Below are 18,087 nucleotides of genomic sequence, written 5' to 3'. Positions count from 1 at the left end.
ACCAAGGTAATTTATGGGGAGTACTCTTTCCCATCCATCCCTTTCATATGTCTAGGTGTTAGTCAAAGGTTGAACTGGATGATCTTGGAGATCTCTTCCAACCTAAACATTTTGTGATTCTGTGTAATTCCGTAATTATATTACAGAAATGGAGGTGGAATGCCTGGGAAGAACTTGGAGTGATGCCCTTTTTCAACCATGGTAACTCCTTCCACTGAGCTCAGATACCAGACTTGATGGCAGAAAGCAACTTATCATATAATCATAGAATGGTTTGGGTTGGAAGGGACCTTAAGGATCATCCAGCTCCAACCCCCTGCATGGGCAGGGACACCTCAAACTAGACCAGGTTGCTCAAGGCTCCATCCAACCTGGCCTTGAACACTTCAAGGAGGGGGCAGCCCCAGTTTCCTTGGGCAACCTGTACCAGTATCTCACCACCCGCACAGGAAAGAATTTCTTCCTAATGTTTAACCTAAATCTCCCTCTTCAAGTTTGAAACCATTTCCCCTTGTCCTCTCACTACACACCCATGTAAAAAGCCCCTACCCCAATTTTATTGTAGGGCCCCTTCAGATATTGGAAAGTTGCTATAGGGTCACCTTGGAGCCTCCTCTTCTCCAGGCTGAGCAACCCCAACTTCCTCAGCCTGTCTTCACTTGGTGCTCCAGTCCTCTGATCATTTTAGTGTCTCTCATCTGGACACATTCAATGAGCAATATGTCCTTCTTATGCTGGGGAAATGCAAGATATGCATGAGGGTAAAGAGGAAGAACTTAAGCACGCAAATAGTAGCGAGGCTCTAAGTAGTTCTGCATTTTGAGGTTTTTTGACAGCATGAGGATATGGTTTCTCTAGTCCTACATGAATGATTACTCAGAAAAAAACAAGCTGGGGAGGTAAAAATCTGCACGCAAACAAGGAGTTCATCTCTAGTTTGTCATTCTTATCTTGAGCAGATTAATAAGTAATCTTGTATTTCAGTAGGAATAGGAAGGCACTATTGGCTAATTTCATCCATGTACTTTGGTATCACAGCATATAAATAAGCATGGATTTACAGGTCCAACATCGGGCTTTTCTGACACTCAACTTTTCTTCCTCAGCCCAACACAGAGTTCCTGGGAATGACTGCTATATTCTTGCTGCTCTGTATCTCATGTCTTCTTCTCTTTTTCACATGGAGAAGCAGATCACAGAAAGGGAAGCAGCCTCCTGGTCCCATGAGTCTCCCCATTATTGGAAACATTCTCCAGCTGGACCTGAGGAATATACCTGAAAGCTTGAAGATGGTAAGGCACTACCTCCTTCTTCCCTAGGTTGTCTCAATTGCATATAAAAGAAGTCTAGTCCAGACTGTCTCAGCTTAATTCACAAGCTCAGTTTGCATTGACCAAATTTCAAACTCAAACAGAAACAAAAGGTATCCCAGAAATGTGTGCTTCTTAAGTGTATATAGCTATATATGCAATAACCTATAGCTATATAAGTCTATAAATTTGCATCAATCACACAAATGATGAGTCCTCTGATGACCACATGGCAGTACTGCAGTTTGCAGTGGATTTGAAATCAAGGCACTGATACTGCTGCAATATTCATTATACTCCTAGGACTGGCTCCTCACCACTCTGGCAACATGGCATCTTTTTGGGGAGGACTCTGCTCCATTTAATGCCTCTGCTCTCTAGCAGATAGGTAGGATCTCCTGAGAGTGGAGGTAGCAAGTGAAGCAGTTGAAGGTTCAGAGGTGAACTGTGCAGTCTATTCCATCTTCTGGCTGATTTCATGCATCTGTGAAACAAAACCCTTGTGCTGCAAGGCCTGAGTTTAGGTGGAAGGGAGTTCAGCTGGACTGCCTGAGGGGATTGTGAGGGCAGATGGATAGGAAGAGGAGTTGTCATTGGACTCTTAAGAAGAAAATTGTGGTAATGACTGCCATCACAGTGCATATCATCAGATGCAGTCATACCCGTAACAGTTCCTTTTTGCATTGTTGCTTGTGAACACTGAAAACCATTAGCACCCTCAGACACACTGCTTTGTTTCAGAGAACTAGGTGATTCATTTTCCCACCATAAAAACTTGTGATAATATCTACCTTATTTTTTTAAAGTGAGCATGAGAGGAAGTGTTCTGCATCAGGCCAAGAAGCCCAAGAATTCTGCAACTGTAGCCAAAAGCAGGTGCTTTTTGAAAGAGTACACAACGAGTGCAAGGATGCAGTGACTGCTGATATACTCAGCCAGTTTCCAGAGATCTGTGGCCCAGGGGCTTTTGGAGACAACTGTGGTGTGTTTGTGCTCCAAAACCCTTTAGTCACTGGCTTCCACAAGTGTATGTACATAAGTGTCTGTAATTGCTTTTTGAGTCTGTTGGCCACTGTGCCCTCTAGAAAGACGTTCCAGACTGTTTTTCCAGCCCCACAAAGAACTATTTTCTTTTCTGGGATTCAGACTTAACACCTCACCATTTCCATTCCTGTCCCTTACTCCTTGTACAATTACCTCTGTCTGTAATTCACAGTTGAAAGTTCTCTATTCTGCTGCTAATCAGATCATGTCTCAGAGATGCTGAAATGATGGCAACATCACCCCTGAGGCTCTTTCACTATAAAAATTCACTTCACACAGTTAACATTCAGATATGTTCTTCTTTGTATTCCTCTTTTCTACAGATCAGCAAGGAATATGGTCCTGTCTTCACAATACATTTAGGCCCACAGAAGGTCGTGGTGCTGTATGGCTATGATGTGGTGAAAGAAGCCCTGATTGATCAGGCAGATACCTTCAGTGGAAGAGGCAATCTTCCACTGATTAAAAAATTCTTCCAAGGCACAGGTACATCCCTGCTAATGTTAGCATACAAAGCTGATGCTTTCAGGGCTTCAGGAACACAGCTGAGAGGGTACTGGAGGAGGGAGCGGTGGATTTTATTTAGTGCTTTCATGCATAGAAATTAGCAATAAAACACTAAAAGCTCAACATGTTAATGAGACCCTTGAGTAAGTCTGGACCTGTGGAAAACTGCTTAAGGTCCCAGGGCTAATTTTTTTTCACTAAATATGCCTCTAACTCACATCACTCTCCCATTTCTGAAAATATTGACAAGATATATACAGATGAAGTACCAGCAAAAGGAAAGTTCACAGCACAACAAAGACAAGATAAGACAGGTCGTCCCAGTAAGGCCCTGAGCTTATTCACCAGGGCAATTACAAGTCTGGCAATTAACCAGGTAAAATTCACCTATTACAGGGTGTTGTCAATAATGATACACTGTGTCAAGGCACAGAGCAAAACATTTGAGCAGTTATGTCAGTGCAAAGGCTATGTGGACGTGACCAAGCTCAACTCAACATCAATGTTACTCCCTTAGGTACACCCTAAAATTTTACTGCTGGTGCTGTGATACATGGATCATATCTGTCAGCCTTCAGAACTGCAGATAAGCCAGGGAACTGGGCATATAGCAATTGAGAGGTGTCTTTGCATGTTAAGTATTTACAGTATTGCTCCCATTCAGAGGAATATAATAAAAATCAGTTTCCTCATGGAGGTCTGTTTTTCCTGCCTGTGTTAGGCATTGTGACCAGCAATGGAGAAACCTGGAAGCAGCTCCGACGATTCGCACTCCTCACCCTGCGTGATCTGGGGATGGGGAAGAAGAGTGTTGAGGATCGAATCCAGGAGGAAGCTCATTTTCTGGTGGAGAGGCTCAGGAACACACATGGTAGGACATGGATGTTCTGACTTCCTTGACACCCTCTGTGTCTGCAATGAGATGATTAGGGGTGTAGGGCTGCTTCACTCAGCAGTGGGCATTTCTGCTCCACACTTCAACAGGCAAAGCTATCAGAGCCAGGAGTGGGACAGTGAAAGGCACGGCGACAGTATGGAGGGATAAACATAGGAGAATCATTTGTTGGAAAGCATCCTTCAATCTGTTTGAGTCCAGTCCATCTGAACATTACAAAATGTCTCCCAGTACTGGCGGGGCATGCAATGGGAACAAGGACTACTAACCTGCTTTTGAAGGCAGAGAATAAGGCTTCAACCTTTTAACCCTTGGATTTAACCACAGGCATTTTCTGGTAGTATATAAGACGGTGTTGCTTCTAAGCACCTCCCCTGAGAGTGGCACAGTACCAGCCTGGACCACAGGCTGCCTTCAGTGTGTGCTTATTCTGCAAGGTGGAAAAGCAGATAGATCTAAAAAGATGCTGAAGCATCACTTTTTCCCATGAGCTATTAGACATTTCAGTCTGGTGTCATAGATAAATGCTTTTGCTAGAAATCAGAGAATACACTACCAGCTGCATTGCTATTATCCTTTCACTAGCATGGTGGCACTGTATTTCCTGTGGTCTCCTGCAAGCTTCCATCCCTGCCTCACCTTGTTACAGGAACTTTTATTGTGTACTAAAAGGCTTTGCAAGCAAGAGACACACAGCTGCAAAGTATAAAGCTGTTACTTGCTCAAAATGCAAATAACAAATAGGTAGGACAACATAACTACGAGGCTTAGCATTAATACATTCATTACTTCTGCTGAGTCTCAGTTGCCAGGGAGTCACCAGTCAGGCAGACAAGATGGCTGCCACCACTGCTTGAAATAGGCCGATCCTCCGTGCTAGCAGGCTACCATTTTCTGACTCCTTTTTCCTTTAGGATTTTGTATCTTTTCATGCTGCTGTTGCTCTTCCTGAAACCTTGAAATGTACTCTCTCACTGTCTGCAATTATACCTTTCCTTTCTTTCCTGTCACATGCTAACAGGCATGTCCTAGCTGAAGAGCAACAAAGCCACTCAGACCAGTGTTCTGCTGAGAACAGGCCAAAAGAGGTATATAAACATTCAAACACAAAAATTAGTTCACTTTGAGTAAAGAGGAATGAACTGGATAAGCCCTTCACCATCCTTCCAAAGGACTGCAGAGCTTTGGGTCTCAAGTGAATGCAAAACTTGTCTGCAGTGTCAGAGGAAGGGATGATGACCCAAATACTGAAAGCTGGATACCATGGGTTTTTTGTTGCAGAGCAACCCTTCGACCCAGGCAACTTCCTAGTCCATGCTGTTTCCAACATCATCTGCTCCATCGTCTTTGGGGATCGGTTTGAATATGAAGACAAGAAATTTCTTACATTAATTGAGCTGATAGATGAAAACAACAGGCTCCAGAGCTCTTTACAAACACAGGTGTGTAGATTTTCATTAATTAATAAATCTGTTAATTACTATAATATTTTAACAATGACTACAATGACTATGTATTCATGTTACTATTTTTAATTACAATCATAGTATCATAGAATGATTGGGATGGAATTTCCTAAACTTTGAGAAATTCTATGAAAGCCAAAAGACAATTAAAAACCTGATTGTTTGGGGTTTTTTCCTTACTCAATGGCATTGACATTTTATGTCCAAAGAAGTGTATAACTTCAAAAGTTGCTCACATGGAATCTATTCTTGAATGTAGTAAAACCATGAAGTAATTAAAATCCAGTTGAATAATAAAGATCGACTATTCCAAGCTGTTTAGTTGCCCCATTTGCACAGTTACAGTTAGGGGAACATTTTATTGTATCCACATTAATCTCAATGTAATTTTCCACCATTTTATTTTACAGCTATACAATTTCTTCCCAACTGTCATGGACTTTTTACCTGGGCCTCATAATAAAATGATGAAAAATATTGAAAAAATTGATAAATTTGCTTCAGAAATTATAGCAGATCACCAGAAAACCTGGGATCCCACTTGTCCTCGAGACTTTATTGATGCTTTTCTTAATAAAATTGAGCAGGTAATGTAAGAGCAAAAGATTTATTCAGTTACAAAAAAAACATGGTTTGAATCTCTGATTATTTTCAGTTGTGGCAGGGCACTGGAATTTTTCAAATATAGAGGAGAACCTGGTTTTCTTGGCACACAAACTTCCTCTCCATTTTCTTATCAAGAATTTTTAGACTCTGAATTAACAGCACAAGCCAAACTTAAGAAAGCTGAAGACCTATCTGTTTGATGTAATTCTGTGCTCCTCCCATATTAAAAAAGTTTACAATATTTTTCAGTAGAAGTACCATAAATGCTGTTGTTCCGGAGAAAAGTGCCCTGTTTCTGAAAGGGCATTAGAAGTGACTAAAGCATATATTATGGGTACAGGACTTTGCTTTTAAGAAGGCTGCTTAGTTTTGTCATTCAAAACATTCTGCTAAATCTTCCTCCAGGAAAAAGGAAATGGTCTCTCAGAATTCACCATCGAGACCTTGAGCAGAACCACGCTCGACTTGTTCCTTGCAGGAACAGGGACAACCAGCATTACCCTGAGATATGGAATTCTGATTCTCCAGAAATACCCAGAGATAGTAGGTAATAAAAAAAGAAAGAAAGACTTGAAAAAAATTTAATAGATCATAGGATCAGTTTGGACAATTCCTGTCAGTACAGCAAATGGCAATGATTACCTAACAAAGGAAACATGTAATTGCAGTGTGTAGATGTGCATCAGTCTGAGTTCTAGTCACATGAAAGAGTTATCAGTATTAAGTATGCTGATCTGTTCCTAGTGCACTAAAAGCAACTTTTGCTGCAAATCAGAAGAGATGTTTAGGCAAACAGATGGAGGACTTGTCCATTCAACACTTATTTCCTAACAGGGAAAATTCAAGAGGAGATTGACTCTGTGATTGGCCGAGACCGAAGCCCCTGCATGGCAGATCGGAGCCAGATGCCCTACACAGATGCTGTGGTCCATGAAATCCAGAGATTCATTGATTTCCTTCCATTTAACGTCCCACATAGTGTGATCAGGGACACCAAGATCAGAGATTATTTTATCCCCAAGGTCTGTTCCGTTGTGTCTGAGAAAAGTCTATAAATTTTATTTTATTTTATTATTTTATTTTATTTTCAAGCACACCAAAATGTGATATAGAATTAGAATAATTTCATTTGGAAAGGGATTCTGGAACTTAGTGAGTCAAAATCCTTGTATTTGGGAAAAAAATTTAAAAATCATCTTCTGTATTAAGAGGGAGATAGAGTTTTTTTTTCACATGAATGTAAGCAATCACAGTTCTAAATATTTGGAAGCAGTATTAAATACCTAAATCAGATTCACTCCCATTTTAAACGTCTTAAAATTTAACATCCCTTCTTACTCAGCTCTGGGGACTTCTGGGTGCCATTTTGCTTAAGCATATCTCTGCTTTAACTTTGTTAATTTTGCTTTAACTTCTTTTGTTAATTCAGGATACTATGATATTCCCTATGCTGACTTCTGTGCTACATGATAGCAAGGAATTTCCAAATCCAGAAAAATTTGATCCAGGACATTTCCTGAATGCAGACGGTACTTTTAGAAAGAGTGACTACTTCATGCCATTTTCTGCAGGTTAGAGCTCTTTCTGGTTCAGATCCTAGACTATCTTCCCCTAAAACCACTCTGAAGATTTTTGTGGTTCCATCCCCATAGTTTGTACAGTGATGTCTGGTGATCTGCTGGCTTCACCTCTGGGCAGCTCTAGCCCCTGAGCTAGAGTTTCAGTTTACTTCCTTTTTTAGCAATCACAAAAGCTCCTCCAATGCACTCTAAAAGAAGAGATGTACAAAATGGGACTCAGCCATGCAACTTCTCTCTCCAAACTTACCACAGAACAGCAGCAAAACACGAGAAACTGAAGCTTTCAAAATGTCTTTGCCCACTAAGCATTCTCATATTGTTCTAGACACTTAAGCCCTAGTTAAACTCATTTGCTTCCCCAAAATGCTACCATGCTGCTTGTCCATTTTGAGATGCCCGAGCTTTCATATAACAGTGGTTAAAATCAGTTGCAAACAAAATGTCACATGTCACCTCACTTTTTATTATTTTTTGCTTCCAGGAAAACGCATCTGTGCAGGAGAAGGCCTGGCTCGAATGGAGATATTCATATTTTTAACAGCCATCCTGCAGAACTTTACTTTGAAATCTGTTGTGGATCACAAGGATATTGACATTTCCCCATTAATCACCGCTCTGGCAAATATGCCTCGTCCTTACGAGGTCTCTTTTTGTCCACGTTAGCCAAGTGAAGGCAGTTGCCAGCCCCCAAAACTCATGAAAGCTCTGGATGAATGACAGTCACGTCCCAATTTGTTGAGACCGAAACACTCAGGTTATTTGCTGTTTATGGAGATCATTTGCACTTATGGTTAGAATCATGCTTAGAAAAAATAGTACAGTGCTTTGATAATCACTACAGACAACTCTGAACAGGGTCAGAGAAAGCAATTGCATAGGGAATGATACAGCTCTCTATACATTTACTTCATCCAGTTCAAGTTCCTCTCTGACTTGTGACATCCTGACATGTGTGGACAAGAGAGCCCTGATGCTGCTGCTGCTGTCCACAGCAGCTGTTCCTCTCAGCACAGCAGGAACAGATGTTTGTACTCCTGAATTTCCATGGACTCTGCTTGAGGTACCTCTCTTCTCCGTATTTTCTGTTTATTTGTAAAGGTAAACACAAAACTGTGGGGGTTTTTTTCAATTAGACGATCATCTTGCCTCAGTACATATTATCTCCTGTGGTGGAGATGGAATTAGACACTGACTGGGTAGATGGGTCCTCTCTTGTTTGATTATAATTAAGGCATGCGAAATTACAATTTATATTACCAAATAAATAAGTAGGCTGAATTGTTTTTCTGAGATCCCAGAATAAAGTTTATACTCCAAAATATCTTTCAAGTCTTGTACCTACCTGTCTGTTTCATTTCACTCATTTATATGAAATGTATTATGACTTGAAGAGTAAGCTGGCCTATAAAATTTCCACTCTTATGTGGAAAGAGGGTTGCACTGACCCTATGAGACCTACAAGAGTCCCAACTGTGATGTCAGAGCTGTCCATTGCAGCAAAAGAGGCCAAGGTAAATAACACTGGGATCCCCTCCATCACTGTTTACTAGATGAATGGTGCCTTGCATCCTCTCATCATTTAATGAAGCAGGGATGAAGCTCACATTGAACTTCTCATCAACCATCACCCCTACAGTCCTTCTCCTCAGAGCTGTTTCCAAACCAGTATCCACCCAGCTTGGATTTGTGTTTTGTGATTGCTTCGACCCAGGTGCACAACCTTGCACTTATTCTTGTTGAACTTCATGCAGTTTGCATGAACCCACCTCTCAAGCCTGCTAAGGTGCCTCTGAGTGGCATCTCTTCCCTCCAGAATGGCAGCCCCACCACACACTTTAGTATCAGTAAAGCTGATGAGGTTGCATTCAATTCCACTGTCAGTGTAACTGACAAAGAGGTTAAACAGCACCTGAGTACCAACTCCTGAGGAATGCCACTTGATCCAGGTGCCCATTTGGACATCAAGCCATTGACCACAACTCTTTGAGTGCAACCACTCAGCCAGTTCCTCATCCACTGAGTGGTCCATTCATCAAACCCAAATTGTTTCAGTTTTGTCACCAGAATGTCACGTGGGACAGTGTTGAGTGCACAGGGACAGGTGGGCAATGCCAGTTGCTCTCCCTCCACACTGACACTGTGACTTCATTGTAAAAGGTCACCAATATGTCAGGCAGGATTTGCCATTGGTGAAGCCATGGTGACTGTCACCAGTCACCTCTTTATTTTCCATGTGCCTTAGCAGAGCCTCTAGGAGGGTCTGAAAAATAAGCCAGCAAATGGCCCAGTGCAGATTCCCTATCCCAGACACCTTACTTCATGCTTGAAGAACAAGTCAGCAGCCAGTGTAAATCAGCAAGAAAACATCTTTACCTCCCAGAGACTCCACCATGATATGCAGTGGATTTTGAGATTAGAGAAGGGCTAAAGCAACCTTTACCTTTAAAATTGAACAGCCACTCATACCTCTTAAATGGATTCTTATTTTAATTTTATATTTAAAATTGCAAACAGTTCACACTATTTTATTTCATGGATTTCCTACATCATGTCTGTATTGCATTGTTCTCCGTAACTACTCTGTATGTAGTGCCTTCAAATAAAATTCTTTAACTTTCCATCATACCAAAGAGAAGCCTGATTTCTTTACAGAAGGTTGACTGAAATGCCTTTGTTCCTAGTCCAACTCTTTGGAAATGAAGGAAAGAGATAGGAAGAGCAATGGCCCCCAGTGAAAAGTAATCCTGGTTGTCTTAGGATACTCTCATCCTACTGGGATGACACATCCCTCAGTTACCAGGGTGGAAAGGGTATCAACATAGAGCTGAACTCTTCTGTCTCTACTTAAAGAGCTGTATTTGTTAGGCTGATTTTCACCCCCTTGCAATTGCAGTCCAAGTCCACAAAAATGGCTTCAGCCCTGAAGCAGCTGCACAGAGACCACTTTGATGAGATACTTTGCCCCTTGGCTCTGTCTCTTCCATGCTGTTCCCTTCAAGCACCTGCTACTTTCTATCTTTTCCACCAGGAAATGCTGCAGAAGAGAGAGAGATTTAGTCTCCCCATGTACCTCCTGTAGAATTTTTCACAGACCCTACAGGTGATATATTTCAGCAGCAACCAAGCTGTGTGTCTCTGCTTTTGGATTACACATTTCCCCAGTACAACGCTGTTCACACTTAGCTATGTCTCTTCTGTGGAGCTGTGCTCCAAGGACCTTTCATCCCTGCCATGATTTAAATTCTATAAATCTCCTGAGGGGCCATCAGGTGAAGAAGGGAACGGTTACTCAGACACAGAACCCAGAAAATAGCTGCCAGCTCTTGGCCTGATTGGAACACCACTGTCACTCAATCATTCAGCCATCCAGGTAGTCAGACTCTAAGATTTCCTCCAAGTAAAGAGTCACTTGTTGGACAAGCCCTTCTTCCCATTTCTGCTTCCAGGAGGTAGGGTTTAAAGAGTTTGCAAAAGGAATTTCCTATTTCTTACCTATCTTACCTGAGAATGGCAAGCAACCTCATGCTGGCAATGCATGGAAAGATGTATTTTCAACTTCAGAGTTCCTGTTGGTTTTCATATTTTAGTTTTAAAAGGCACTGTATTTTCTATATGAAGGAAAGCACCTTTTTCAAGATTTGTTCTTTACTTTGCCTTTACAGTGTTGTGGTTTTTTCTGCTAACACATCGCCCTCTCGTGGCCCTTCTGCAATCCTGTCAAGGAAAGAACACGCAGAGAAATGCCACATTGTTTTCGAAATTTTCTATACCCCGATCACACAGATTCCTAGACCTTCCATTAGCCATTAGGTGAGTAGATCTCTTCATCAAACAGCTATAAAATGCACCAGTGATTAAAACAAGACATTGCTAAGCCAGCAGCTCTACAAAACCAGATCCAGACAGGAGTGTCACTGGAGTGTCTTCTAGCCTATTCTTGAGCCTGCTCTTTGCTTTGCTGTAAACATCCAAAGCAGACACCAGGCCTTTGACTATGAAAGACGTGGGATGAGGTGGGCCAGAAAGCTCCATGCAGACTGAGCATGGAGATGAGGTAAGTACAGGTAAGTACAGGAGGAGGTAAGGTATGAGGTAAGTACAGATGGAGGAGTACAGATGAGTACAGAAGGAGTACAGAAGAGGTAAGTACAGGAGGATTGCAATGCAATGGTTTTACTTTCATGTGACTATATTTACCTATCCCCTGTCACTCAGTCCCCTTGATCCCCTTGGCTCTGTGAGGTGAGGAGCAATCCTGCATGGATGCTGCCTTAGAGGGCACCATCCCAATTTTATGCTGACCGCACCTTCTGGTTTTGGACGTGTGTTTGGAGATGTGAAGAGTGCTGATTAGGGCTTACAGATAATACATGTGTCCTCCAGAGCGGTGCTTTGTACAGTCACAATCTGCTTAACCACAAATTTCAAGTTCTCTGCTGAGAGGAAAACCTCTAGCCCTCATGCTCCTGAGAAAGTGCTCTTACTTACCAGCACTACCCTATCCTTTTCTGCCCAAACACTCTGACAATCTAACTCCCACATCAGGAAAACTCCCTACTGGAGCCACCCAGCCCATAGCTGCCCGTGGCAATGTAGCATGCTCCAGGCACACAAGTCTTGCTGCCACAAGGGTGGGCTTATCGTATTAAACCACCCTTAGGAAGGGTTAGGCACATAACTGTCTCCTAGGAAAGACTAACAGTCTTAAAATGTCTTCACTACTATATGCCTCCCCACAGTCTCAAGACAAAAAGGTGCTCTACTGGGTCCAAGGCAACTGGAAGTCCTAGAGGATGTAAACACAAAAGAGAGGAGAGCGTTGCCATTTCTGGCCACTTCAGAAACTTATACAGCAAGGTTGCTGTTATGATCCCAGTGACACTGAATCCTTCTTACTATGGAACTATGACTTTTGGTATCCCAATGGGATTGTGCAAAGTGAGAAAGAGGGAGGGTGAGTGGGACTCACATTAAAACAGAGCAGGCTTGCCATACCTCCAGTTCAGCACCCAGTTTGGATCTGTGGAGTCTGTCTCCTACAGAGAGTCTGAGCATATGGTCCACATCCAGAAAAGGAGTGGACTTGGGACTACCTTGGCAGGGTGCTGCTGTTGGAGCATGGAACACAACCAGGTCATGTTCTGTTCTATGTTCATTCCTTGAATCACAAGCAGATGGCAAGCTCTCCATTGTAATTCCCTGGGACACAGCTCGTCACTCCTTCATCTTGGCCTCTGCATCCAGCCAGAGTGCAGGGCCAGATGCATCCCAGCAGTGAAGAACAATCCCTTTGTGTGTCAGCATCTGCTCTGTGCCTATAGCACCATCACCTGAGAAAGAGCTGGGAATCCAAGAGATCATGATGCTGGGAAGATCAGTGGTCTTGTTTAAATCCCAGAACCTGCCCTGGTAAGCTGGTCAGCTCTTGATGATGTCCACTCACCCAGTGCCATTTCCAGACTGATATGAATGAGTAACTGTTCAATTTTTACAGATGGGTAGGGGCCAGGAATGGTACTGAGAGAATATCAGGAACTAAGCTCCCAGCCACATGCAAGTACTACATGATATAATGAAAATCCTCATTCTTCCAGGGAACACAGAAGGTCCGAGCTAACACACTCAAGCTTTTATATTAGCAGCCAAACATCTGTTATGTCCTCCACAATGGCAAAGAGAAAGGGTGATACTACCTAAAACACCAGTGAATCTGGTTGAACCACACCTATCTCTTGTACAACCTACAGATGCATGAAACACTGGAGAACCAGAACTTTTAGACTGTCCACCACCTTGTGGTAGCACTTCCCAGCACCAGAGACCACCAAGCAGGCCACTGCTCAGGCTGTCATCCAAATACCAGCCTCTAAGGACTGTGAACACACCATGAATCCTGAGAAGATTATGATCTGTCCTATTTTATAACAGGCTGCTGTTCTACATGGTATAATTTCCTCTAGCACAGAAATTACATCATCTCCTGGTATCTCTTCTTTTGGGTTGGAGGATGTTGCTTTCATAATAATACTAAAATGTCTAATTTGCTTTAACAAGTAGAAAAGGCTTCAGTGAAGTAACTGGATAAAACCAGCACAAACAAAAATGGCTGGATACCTCTGGGAGACTCATCCCTGTTCCTTAAAGAAGCACACTCCAAAATGCCCACTTCAAAGATGCCCAGTTCTTCAAAGTGAACTCAGCCCTGTCTCTTATCCTACATCAAAGCCATCTAGAATAGCATTTTCTATTTTAAGCCCAAGATTTTTAAAGTGATGGTGAAGGCTCTGAAAAGTTCATCTGCTTCACTGCTATTAAGCAGTATTAGGAAAAACTGCCCATCTTGATTATTGACAGTGGCTGTACACTGACAGACAGCATTATGATAGTTACCACACTGGCACCTCACTAGACATTCTCCTAAACAGTCTGTAGGAAGTTTAAATTACTTCTTTCCTACAACAGCACTTGTACTACCCTTGACTGCAACTCACTCAAAAGCCAGCTTGAACTAGGCTATACTCTAAGGTCTACAGGTATGAAAAAAAAATAAACCAACCCAAAACAACTTAGACTAGGAGTTCAGTAAACAGTGCAGATTAGACACTTAGAACACTGCTAATCTGGCAGAGAAGCAGCTTTTGTGCTGGGCATGTTCTTCAAAAAACACTTGGATGAAAATTCATAGATCTGCTAAGTCAACTGGGCATGTGATAAAGCAATACTTCTTGCAATTTCTCCTGAGGTCCAGAGAGTCACAGAATATAATTGCAGAAATACATGATGCAGAGTTTACAACATTTTTCATCTACGATCTTCAGTAGCTAGAAGGAGTTTGTCTTTATTAACAGGCCCTTTGAAAAAAAAAATGAAAATTTACATAATCTTTACAACAGGAATTTGAGACTCCAGAGAGAAAAATGAAGCAAGTTTTTTATTATAAATTCATACTAATTAGCCTCTCTATTTCAAACAGTTAAAGGGGGATACTAAAACAAGTGTTTTCAATACCATGCTTGTAACTCCAAAGGCTCGAAGTATTTCCCCACTGCAGAACTCAGTGAGGAAAAAATGAAATTTAGGTCCTGCTGCTACTAAGGGAAAATGTCTTTACAGACCTATATGGAGGGCTTTTCATAGACAGAGCATTTCAAGAGAGACAACAGAACTAAAACACAGACAGCCAGTTATCAACATATGGGTTGTGGACAAGCTTCTACTTCTCACTGCAGAACAACAGAGGCGACAGAACCTCTTCAAAAGAGGAAAATATTATTCAGCCTTAAGCCTGAATACAGCCTACTGTACCCAATAGATAAAAACATTACCAGTCTTGATGTTAGCTTTAACTAAATCCTTGCCAACATACAGAATTGCTGCTGTGCAACATAAACAGAAATCAGTCTGACTCATAGTCCAACTCCAATAACTGTTGTAATTTCATCGTTTCTCCAGTTTTTTGTACTTGGCTTCTGCAGAAGAAAAAATAACAGTATTTTAGGACTGGACAGGTAAAAGCTTTGAATCCTATAAGGTACTATACATCCTAAAATTCAAATTGATTTACAGCATCACTCAGTGTCATTTTTTATTAAAGCATCTAGGCAAGTATAATTGTATAACAAAATTTTTAAGAACCAGTTGCTTATGTCAGATAATTAATATTAATTTAATCCAAGGGGGCTTGGGTGTCTGGTTGAACCTTATGAATCCTCTATTTGCAGGATTAAAACCCTGTCTTTAAAATCTGAGTCAGTGCATACTGTAAAAGGGAAATCAAGCCTTCTTAATAAGCTGTAGTTTAATAATACCTGTACCAGTCCACCTCCACATAACCTTTTATAGCAGTCTTTCCCCAGTGCTCATGATGGGTATTGCTCAAAAGCAGCATAGACAACACTGCAGCTCAGATTTGTCATAAAGACAAGAAGCTTACTTTCCCTTTTTTAATACCATGCAAGGGACTATGCTGCTAGATAGTAACAGTAGAGGACAAGAGTTACCAAGTTTTTTGGAATATGCATCCAATTTATAAGCTGCTTGCTCCAGAGCTGCAACCTGTTCCTCAATCAGGTTGATTTGTTCTAGGTATGGCTGAAGAGCAGAATCTTAAAGAAGCAGAAAAATAGTATCCGTTAGTTCTCAGTAATTCACTTCCAAGAAACAGTTCACACTTGGCACACAAGAATCTCATTAAATTCTTCAGACAGAAGAATTTAAAAACTGCTTCCCTCCCTTGCTGAAAAATCAAGTGGTGATACTGATAGCCAGGTTCAAAATAAGTATGAAATGTTTAAGAGTACTGGCTAGACTCAAGACAAGCAGTATTACATGGTGAATCAGATAAGTGTTATTCCCTCTCAAATACAAAATTTGGAGGAAAACAGGACATAAATTGAGATGTGTTTTCTCTTAAGGTAGTCTGCAGCTGAAGAGAAATGGACAAGATTGGCACTGTATAGCTGCCTGTCTATTTCAGTGAGTTTCTATTTCTTTCCTTCAGCACCTAATGGAGTGTGAACTAATGGATTCTTCCTTTGCAAAAAGAGTTTACCATTCATTATACTCATACCTTATTTGGTTTACTTACATTTTTGATTTAAATCCTTCAGATTTCTACTAATGTTTATAGCTATATCTTTCATTTCCAGGTACTTCAAGCTAGTCAGCTTATTCATGTTTTCCAAGAGTTTGTAGTCTTCACTGGTGGCTTAAAAAGAACAGAGTTTATTTTAATTAAAAGTTGATGCAGTTTGAATTGTGTGCAGAGTCTTCAGGAGAACAAGGGTTTCAAATCAATACCTAGTGTAATAATAATACTTCAGATGGTAAAACATATTAGTATAATGCTCTGCAAAAAGAGGGATAACATCTTATGAATCATAAAAATTAACTGGACTGATGAGTACCTATTCACTTGCCTTCTTTTCTTTTTTTTTCTTTTTTTTTGAACAATGGATTGATTCCTCATATTTCTACATTCAGTCTGTCAGTTAAGCACTTATGTTTACAAAACTGATAGCACAAATCCAGACTGGCTATCTGTACCACATACCCTTCAAATTCACGCAAATCAGCAATATCGTGGAATGCATTCAAAATTAAGCCTATGAAATTTACTTTTTGAACAGTTTACTTTGTTACAATTGATGTTGCACAGCACTTTATTCTAAAGCAGGCATGCTGAAAAACGTGTGTGATTCTTGCTCTCTCAGAAACAAAATAGCTGCACATATTCCACTTCCAGTTGTGTTTTTCTTCTAGTCCTTCTTAACCTAGATCTCTTGTGGTTTTCCACATACAAGTTTTTTCTGAAAGACTAAAAAGAATTTAAGTCACTCATATCATACTGAATTATTGTGAAAAATATTTGTGCTGTCCTGAGACTTCATTATCTTAGTGTTGTCAGTAGTCCACCAACATGCCAGACTTGAATTGCCAGATAAATACGATAAATATGATCTAAATGGGTACAGTTTAGACAAACTACATAACAGAATTTTTAAAAAAGAAAATAAAAGAAAGACCTCTTTGCAGGTCCGCATTGAGGCACCTCACCTGTCAGTTCACCTGTTAAATAAATGGCCATTTTGCTGAACATGTCTTTACAGAGTTCGTTGATGTCTGCCTCTGCTGGCTCCTTAGCTTCCTCTGCTGTTTCCACAGCAGGATCCTCTGATCGGGGTACAGATATTACAGGGTGAGGGGACAGTTAGCTGGTACAGAAACACACCATAAAGTTTACACAGTGCCATCTCCCCCCCACCCCCCACCTTCCATCTGACTGCACCTCCTCACCATACAAGTTGTCTGCTTTACACTAACGGGTAACAAACCTGGGCACTTTCCTTGAAGGAGCATCAAGACCATTTCAAAGCAATGCTTTAAAGAGCATTTAAGTGACAGACACCCGGCCCCACCACACTTAAAACCACCAGCCCCCTCCTGGGCCTTGGCAAGAGGAATTAGTAAGGAACTTGTGAGTGACTTAGCGGGCGGTGCTACTCAGGTTTATTTTTAGTCACCAGTTCAGGAACAGCTCCCCCACTCCTCGAGGGGCTACAGCACAACTGCATCTCCGGAAAGCGACCATCACCGCTTTTCTCCAAACCCCTTTCTACCATAGCCAGCCCTCCTGCTGCTCCGCATCGCTTCCTTAACCCCACACTCGGCCTCCTCCTTTGTCGGCAGTTTCTGCCCGCTTGAGCACAAGGCTGCCCCCCAGGCGCCGAGGACTGACAGGCACAGGGGGGGGATGTAGCTGCCGTCCTTCCAGCCCCGCCGCCGGACCCCACCCCACACTCGGCGCCCCACCCCACAGTCCCGCAGCGGGGCGGCTGCTGCCCCGCAGGGCGGGTTCTTCCTGCGCCGTGCCGGGAGCAGGGAACAGGGAGCAGGGAACAGGGAGCAAGGAGCAGGCCGCGGCCTGGCACGGCCCGGTCATCGGGAGGCGGCCAAAGGGCGAACCCCCAGCGACGGCCTCCCCAGCCTCGACCCCTTACGCTTAGCGGGCTGCGCGCCGGCCTCAGGCAGCCCCTCCGCCGCGGTCGCCATGGCGACAGACCCCCTCCCGCGGCGCCCGCTTCCGCATTCAGCTCCGCGCACAGTTCCTCCTCCGCTCCGCGCCGCGCATGCGTGGCAGCTGCAGCGGGAGGGCAGAACCTGGAGCGCGGTGCCTGATG

The 18,087-nt window shown here is 42.3% G+C and overlaps 2 protein-coding genes across 3 annotated transcripts; one reads left to right on the top strand and one right to left on the bottom strand.

The window, feature by feature from the left end:
* Positions 1–1,066: 1,066 nt before the first annotated feature.
* LOC103535932 (cytochrome P450 2H1) lies at positions 1,067–8,745 on the top strand. Its single transcript, XM_008502047.2, has 9 exons — positions 1,067–1,292; positions 2,678–2,840; positions 3,583–3,732; positions 5,038–5,198; positions 5,633–5,809; positions 6,234–6,375; positions 6,663–6,850; positions 7,258–7,399; positions 7,890–8,745. Exons 1-9 carry the CDS (start codon positions 1,128–1,130, stop codon positions 8,069–8,071), a joined length of 1,470 nt encoding a protein of 489 aa, XP_008500269.1. The 5' UTR covers positions 1,067–1,127; the 3' UTR covers positions 8,072–8,745.
* A 5,480-nt stretch (positions 8,746–14,225) lies between these two features.
* Positions 14,226–18,053, bottom strand: BLOC1S2 (biogenesis of lysosomal organelles complex 1 subunit 2). Of its 2 annotated transcripts, none has more exons than XM_008502048.2 (5): positions 17,908–18,053; positions 16,964–17,080; positions 15,996–16,115; positions 15,409–15,513; positions 14,226–14,877 (listed from the first exon to the last, which is right to left on the bottom strand). In XM_008502048.2, exons 1-5 carry the CDS (start codon positions 17,957–17,959, stop codon positions 14,846–14,848), a joined length of 426 nt encoding a protein of 141 aa, XP_008500270.1. In that variant the 5' UTR covers positions 17,960–18,053; the 3' UTR covers positions 14,226–14,845. The 2 variants fall into 2 exon arrangements, with proteins under 2 accessions (XP_008500270.1, XP_030309505.1); XM_030453645.1 differs by having other exon boundaries at positions 16,964–17,121; positions 17,908–18,047.
* Positions 18,054–18,087: the final 34 nt, after the last annotated feature.

This window comes from Calypte anna, chromosome 6 (assembly GCF_003957555.1).
Source record: "Calypte anna isolate BGI_N300 chromosome 6, bCalAnn1_v1.p, whole genome shotgun sequence".
Lineage (NCBI taxonomy): Eukaryota > Metazoa > Chordata > Aves > Apodiformes > Trochilidae > Calypte > Calypte anna.
This window is presented reverse-complemented; position numbering and strand designations above follow the sequence as displayed.

Bases quoted from the DNA above. Each gene is read 5' to 3' on its own strand.
- LOC103535932 (XM_008502047.2), top strand. From the start codon at position 1,128: ATGACTGCTATATTCTTGCTGCTCTGTATCTCATGTCTTCTTCTCTTT. The intron at 1,293-2,677 runs GTAAGGCACTAC...TCTTTTCTACAG, and splicing joins TACCTGAAAGCTTGAAGATG to ATCAGCAAGGAATATGGTCC. The intron at 3,733-5,037 runs GTAGGACATGGA...TTTTTGTTGCAG, and splicing joins GAGGCTCAGGAACACACATG to AGCAACCCTTCGACCCAGGC.
- BLOC1S2 (XM_008502048.2), bottom strand. From the start codon at position 17,959: ATGGCGACCGCGGCGGAGGGGCTGCCTGAGGCCGGCGCGCAGCCCGCT. The intron at 15,514-15,995 runs GTAAGTAAACCA...TGCTTCTTTAAG, and splicing joins GAAGGATTTAAATCAAAAAT to ATTCTGCTCTTCAGCCATAC. The intron at 14,878-15,408 runs GTAACTCTTGTC...TTTCTTCTGCAG, and splicing joins TGCATATTCCAAAAAACTTG to AAGCCAAGTACAAAAAACTG.